Genomic DNA, 7,106 nt, shown 5'->3' with positions numbered 1-7,106 from the left:
ATCTCGCTTGCATGACGGTTCTTTATATATTCTCCTTATTGTTGCCTAACTATGTGATGGTATCATACTATCTAAATTCTTTAAATTAATAAATAATATCTGCCATCAAAACATAATACTTAGAAGCTAAGCTGCACTGATAAATATTTCTGTTTAAATTTTGGAATATTTACTAATTATTAGTGTGCACATTACATTGAAACATGCAAGGTAGTTGATTGATACACCTCGGTAGGGTTATAGACTTTTTCGCCTATAGATGGCGCTATTAACACGACGCCCAAACACCGCAGAATCGACAGGAGCTGCGAGCACGGAGCAGTGAGCGAGAGAACACGTCTCGTAGGTTTTCCAATCGTGTCTGCACTCGATATTTAAGAGCAGCACCATTATGACAATTTGTTTCGTCTAGCACAGTTTATGAAGCTCAGAAAGCGGACCACTAAACGGAACTGGGGTGAGTAGAATACTGATGTTATCAAGGTAGGTAGCAGTGAAGGACTGGCACCGCGGAAATTAGGGCAAATACTGCAGAGTGCGGTAGGCAGTCGTATGTGCAGTGTACAGCAGGGATGCACAGTGGACTCCACTACGCAGACCAGCAGGGCAGGTTTTATGTGTTGCATTCCATCGATAGGCCAAATGACCCGTTTCTGCTAATGGCCGCATCACAGCAAGTCATTGCCCTTTGGCCAGAGGAATTTTGTGTAACGGTGTAAAAATAAAAATAAAGTGAGAAACACTATTTCTTTTTAGGGCTGCGTTCTAAGTACTGACACTAAGTACTGAACTAGGATACGTAATGCAAAAGGCAACATAATTAGGGCCGTATGCTGAGCAAATGCCTAGACGGGGACAAAATTTAATGTCTCGACTGTGTAATAGTGAGCGACGGGTGCAGCTCTTTATTGACATCCATAGTGTGGTAGATGTGGGTCTGAGACGAGGCTTTCATGGATAAGTGACCAAAAAAACCACGTTAGGGTTATTTACGACTATTACTATTAGTATTAGCTAAACTTGTTTTTTTATTTTGCTCCAAAATCTAGGGGGTCAGCTGCCCCCTTGCCCCCCCCCCCACTCACAGCCCTGCATATATGACCCTATGCGTGTAGGTACATCATGTTGGCTGCACATTTGCACTCCCTGCAGGCTACAAATTTGATCCAACATCAAACTAGTCGATACCTAATTCTCGAACTGCACACGCTATCCCGGACGGCGGACTAGCTGAATACATAACTGAAAACATAAGTAAACTAAAACTATAACATAACTGAAAACATACAATACAACTCAGGACTCCTGATTTGCTGAGTGTTGAAAATGTTTGTGGAGTTATTTGCGAGTGGTTTGGGAGGCTACCAAAAATCAACGTTTAAAAGTTGTTTCTGTAGTCAGGCAACCAACTGTGCCTGAAATTGCGAGTGATTTATGAGGGTGACATAAACCACCTTAGGTTCAACATACAGCCCTAGGCCGGGTGAACTTAGTATTTCTACGAGGGAGGGTGTCTAGTAAGTGTGGAGCCAAGTGTGTTGGGAGTTTGCCCCTCGGATTTTTTATGAACATGGTTGCAATATGATGGATATTGACTAAAAAAATTTATTTTGAAACTTTATTATTGATTTACTCGAAGGCATCATTAGAATGGTGTCTAATTGTTATTGTGAACATATCTACATGCATTACTATTAAAGCAACGCACTGTTCTCTGCTCATTTTATTCGCCTATTAAACAAATCCAAAACAACGCCGCTCTCCTGCGGTGTTGTCAACTGCAGCAATCGGTATCAGAGAGAGCCACACAGCTTTTTTAGGCTGCCTAGCGTGATCACAACACAAGGTAAAGTGACGAGAGACAAGGCGGACCACAGACGCTTGGAGCATTTTCAATAAAAAAGCAATGCTGAATAAACACGACATGTATTTACTACCAATGTCTTAATGTTTCTCTACTCTCTTTCGCCTAGTATTGCCGATAATTACCTGTAAATGCCGGTCAAATGCTCCTCTGCAACACACAGGTACACCGCACGCACGCCGCTACACATTTACACTTGTATACATATATCCAGGGGTTAATGAAGACAAAGTTTGTCTTCATTAACTCCTGATATATCGTCGGCATCCAGTAGCCAGCTGTTTGAGTGGGGGTGGTGATTTCTCTTGCACGTGCAGCATACTCTACATAAAATAGCACCGAGGCAACATGTGAACAGAATTCACCAAGCCCAGGCTTTACAATTACAGTGTGCTGACATGATGCCTGTCCCATTTATCTCATTGTGACCCATGCACGGATAGAGAGATGGTATAATCAGAGACTGGGAGTGCATAACACGTGATCGGATAACGTAGATGGGACTCTCACTGTTCACATGATAGATATGTAGACTGATACACCACTAACCCAACCGCAGAACACTCGATCGTAGGCATCCAGGTTTTTGTGGTTCTGAAAGTCCTTGAGAGTATAAAATGGAATCGGCTAGAATGTTAGGTAGTCAATTTACGAGATCCTAATAAGTACGTGATGGGCACAAGTTGGATAGCGTGCTTTGGCTATGTTGTCTAGTGAATCAAAGTACTTGTCCATACTACGTACACTTCAGACAGTTGGCAAATGTGCATACACCAGATATTATAAAAAGCTGCGTTTGATAGCTATATGCAGTAAAATTGGTGAAATTTCTGAACACTCGCGATGTAAACAAACTCAAGTCCATGATGATGATATGTGTTGATTGCAATCTCCTGATCTGCTCAATCTAGCAATCCGCCGACTGTGCGGCAACCTCATCGAACTCTCATAGCATCCCAACCCACCCTAATAAACCTGCATGCAAAACTCTGCAAAACCGGACCTGCGTAATCTCATTGAACTCTAGCAGATTAGCACCCCAACCCACGGGAAAAAAAATAAAAAATCGAAATAAATGTCAAACTTGAACAAGAAAACTTGGAAAAGTGATGAGAATCAGAGATATCATCGCTACTATACAAGTTATCCTTTATTAACATACATGTATTATACACACAGTAGTAAACAGTGCAAAACAAACAGTAAACAGGGCTAAACAAGCACATACATGCACACATGTACATGCACACGACGTTACACACACGCAGGCATTAAACACCCCGAGTAACCGATTGTAACCGATCATCGGTTACTAGGGTCCAACCGATGATCGATTACGAAATTACAACTGATTGACAACACTACTATAATGACACTATCGTATGTACAATCTATCGATGTAAAATTGGTAGGTTGCGCATATCGGTAAGTCCAGTGCTCAATTTTAAGGTTTTTTTGGGGTTGTCCGGAGGACAACCAAGAGAGTAGCATATGGTTGTCCCTCAAGAGTTTTGGTTGTCCGGATGAAATAGCCTAATCATGTACATTTTGTACGTATTGCAGTGACAGCAGACATGGCCATTCGCATTGTTTCACTTATTATATGAAGAGAATAAAATATTGGTAATGTGGTAAATGATGCTGGGATCAATGACGTATAATAATAGTAATTAAAAGTTGCATGAAATTTATTTCATAACATTTACATTACTAACACTGTGTCAAGTCACAGATGAGTAAAAATTGAAAATTAACACGAAACATTGTTGTTAAACGCGTGATGTTATACTTTGTATCAAGCAAACCAGACAATGCGTCTAGACATGTACGTTTTCAGCGTATTGTGCAACCCTGGCCGTGTGTAAAATGAACGCGCGCATTATGAATATAAAATTTTATAGAGGTTGGACACCGGACAACCACGGAAGCAATTTGTAGTTGCCCCAGAGAAAATCCAGTCGTCACGGACGACCGGACGACTGTTAAAATTGAGCCCTGGTAACACATGTTCGCTCTTTTTGGAACCGGTATGGCCGGCGGCACGGGATTGTAGGTAATATTGCTATTTTTAGTGCAAGTCGCGGAACCCTCTATACACCTAGCAGTGTGCTGGTGCTAGGTGTTCATTAACTAACTATGATCATTAATATGTAGTTTTGATTCCAAATCAAATTAAACTAGTTAACATACCCTCAAAACCAAAAAAAAGGCACAGTGTTGTATTTTCCTATGCCAACCCTGTATTATAGATGTACAGGACTACTGCTGGTGCTCACTGCCTTTTAAAAATGTGATAGGTAGGCAACATGGGTAATTTTATTACACTGGCTGATGAATAAACAATTTGTCCAAAATTTAGATAAAAAAATCTTAAATTTAAAATTTTATTTAAAATTTAAATATCTTAAACAATAAACAATTTAGGTGGTTCCAGTCTTGACTTGCATGTGCATACATGTATACATGGGTGAATAAAAACAAATATGTCATTACTCACCCCTGATGTATATTATACCTAAACATTTTGTGCGTGTTCTTACACTTGATAATACTACTTGGACCTAATGCAAGTATAATAGGCCTATAGTCTGTCAACTTCAAATTTATAGTACAAACATTGCTGCAGTGTACAGTAGAAGTCAGAAAATCCGGACTGTTCGGGGATTTTTTGATTTTCTGGATTCTCGGGCAGTACTTCTAAAATTCAAATTCAAAGAAGAGATGAGCAGGTAAATTTTGATAGTTTATTTATTTTTAGCTAATACAGCATGCTTCATTTATCAAAACGAGCAGTTTTGAAGAAAAATGAAGTCAACACTTGACAAAAATGTTAGAAAAAATTTTATACTACAAAAACAAGAATTAAATTCCGGGTTCTCGGGATGTCCGGATTTCTGGCATCCGGATTTTTTTACTCAAGATTGTTCTACTGTACAATGTACATAGCTTGTAAACGCTGCACTTTTCAACATTCCAGCGTTCCTCAGGAGCAACGCAATGGAGCGATTCATGGGAGAGTTTGTGGACGAAGAGGATGGCAAGGCGGAAGAAGAACGCATCGAAGAGAAGCCGTGCATCGACGACCTCCAGGAGGAGTTCCTGCACGGGGAAGCCATGGAAGAGAAACCCGACGTCGGGGAGCTGGGACCGAGCGACGATCCGGCCCCGGAAAACAACGGTGAGCTGGGACCGGGCGACGAGCCGGCCCCGGAAAACAACGGTGAGCTGGGACCGGGCGACGAGCCGGCCCCGGAAAACAAAAGTGAGCTGGGACCGGGCGACGAGCCGGCCCCGGAAAACAACGGTGAGCTGGGACCGGGCGACGAGCCGGCCCCGGAAAACAAAAGTGAGCTGGAACCGGGCGACGAGCCGGCCCCGGAAAACAACGGGGAGCGGTCGGAGTCTCCGTCGCAGACCGAGCCGGCGACGGCGACGTCGCATCACGACTCCGACAACAACAGCAACGTGTCGCAGGACGTGCCGCTGTACGGCCGCATCCACGCGGTCGTCAACGGCGACGCGGCGGCGGCGGCGCGCTACACGTGCGGCGTGTGCGGCGAGTCGCTGTCGAGCGCGAAGAACCTGAAGCGGCACACGAACATCCACACGCGCGCCGAGGTGTTCACGTGCAAGGTGTGCTCGCGCGGCTTCATCCGCAAGGACTACATGGTGATGCACATGAAGGTGCACTACGGCAAGAAGCCGCACCGCTGCATCCTCTGCAACAAGGGCTTCGTGACGAAGCTCGCGCTTGACTCGCACAAGGTGATGTGCCGGCTCGTCGACCGCTCACGCGACAACCACACGTGCGAGACGTGCGGCGAGGTGTTCTCGAGCGTGCGCAACCTGAAGCGGCACGTCAACAAGCACACGCTCGAGGACGTCTACACGTGTCCGATCTGCTCGCGACCCTTCCTCCGGCAGGACTACCTGCAGCATCACATGCGCAAGAAGCACAATGGCGCCAAGTACCACCCGTACCAGTGCACGTTCTGCTACAAGCTCTTCCACTCGAACATCAAGCTGCAGGAGCACCTGCAGACGCACACGGGCAACCGCTCGTTCTCGTGCACGATCTGCCACGAGGCGTTCAGCAGCATCCTCGCGCTCAAGGTGCACATGCGCATCCATCTGCAGGAGAAATGCACGAAGGACACGTCGCTGCGCCGCTGCGACATCTGCGGCGTCGGCTTTCCCGGCGCCGTGTCGCTCAACAAGCACAAGCTCTACCAGCACAACTTCTGCGCGCAGTGCGAGCGCGTCTTCACCGACCGCGCGACGCTCGAGGCGCACAAGCTGCGGCACGAGTCGACGGACGCGAACCCGTACCGATGCGACATCTGCCGGCGCACGTTCGCGGAGCGCGGCGACTACAACAGCCACATCTGCGCCGCGAGTTCAACCGCCGCCGTCGACGCACCCCCTCTGGTGGTCGAGGCCGACGGCGACGACTGCGACGAGGTGACGATCGTCGACGACATCTCGCAGCCGGTGGCGCCCTCTCGCGGTTCGTCGCCCGACCACCTCGCGAAGGTGAGCGTCGCCTTCTGGCAGAACATAAGCAACGGGGAGGACTGCGGTGCGGCCGAGCCCGTCGAGGGCAGCACCGGTGCCACCTCCGCCGCATTTAAACTGTATGAGATGGCCGGCCTGCCGATCGCGGTCGAGTCCGTAGTCGGTGGCGCGTCGCTGAGCTGTCCGGCGTCCGGCTCGCCGAGCCCCAACTCCGTCGCCGACGGCGACGTGAAGGCGTCGCGCAGCTACCCGACGCTCGCAAACTGCCTGTCGAGTGGGGCGGCGCCCGCAGGCGAGCTGCCGGTGCAGCGGTTCCAGCCAAGAGCGAACCCCCGGAAGTCGTCGACGCCGAAGCGGTCGGAAGTTGCCGCGTGCAAGTCGAGCGCGAGCGGCGGCCTGTGCCTCTCGTCGGCCGTTTCCCTTCCCTGCCAGCAGATGGCGACGTCTAGCCATCAGCTCGTCGATCAGAGGGTCGTCAACATGAGCGAGCTGTCCGAGTGTTCGCACTGCGGGATGTACTTCAGCGACCGGACCATGTACATCATGCACATGGGACTGCACGTTCCGGACAACCCCTGGCAGTGCAATCTGTGTGGAGAGGCGTGTCACGACCGCTACTCGTTCGCGGTGCACGTGATGAAGACGCAACACTGAGACAACCTGAAATCCATCTGTAGTGGTCACGTAACGTCTCGATTAACCTCTCGTGTTTATTGGTTCCGGCCAA

At 47.7% G+C, this 7,106-nt stretch overlaps 1 protein-coding gene across 1 annotated transcript; it reads left to right on the top strand.

The window, feature by feature from the left end:
• The first annotated feature begins 311 nt into the window (after window positions 1-311).
• On the top strand, window positions 312-7,033 carry LOC106806411 (endothelial zinc finger protein induced by tumor necrosis factor alpha-like). The gene is made up of 2 exons (XM_014808337.1): window positions 312-457; window positions 4,842-7,033. Exons 1-2 carry the CDS (start codon window positions 421-423, stop codon window positions 7,031-7,033), a joined length of 2,229 nt encoding a protein of 742 aa, XP_014663823.1. The 5' UTR covers window positions 312-420.
• The last annotated feature ends 73 nt before the right edge of the window (window positions 7,034-7,106 follow it).

This window comes from Priapulus caudatus, unplaced genomic scaffold (assembly GCF_000485595.1).
Source record: "Priapulus caudatus unplaced genomic scaffold, Priapulus_caudatus-5.0.1 Scaffold159, whole genome shotgun sequence".
Classification (NCBI taxonomy): Eukaryota; Metazoa; Priapulida; class Priapulimorpha; order Priapulimorphida; family Priapulidae; genus Priapulus; species Priapulus caudatus.
Note: the sequence above shows the minus strand (reverse complement) of the source record. Positions and strands in the feature narration are given on the sequence as shown.

Excerpts from the sequence above, each read along its gene's own strand:
- LOC106806411 (XM_014808337.1), top strand. The coding sequence starts at position 421 with ATGAAGCTCAGAAAGCGGACCACTAAACGGAACTGGG. Across the intron at positions 458-4,841 it reads GACCACTAAACGGAACTGGG|CGTTCCTCAGGAGCAACGCA; the intron begins GTGAGTAGAATA and ends TCAACATTCCAG.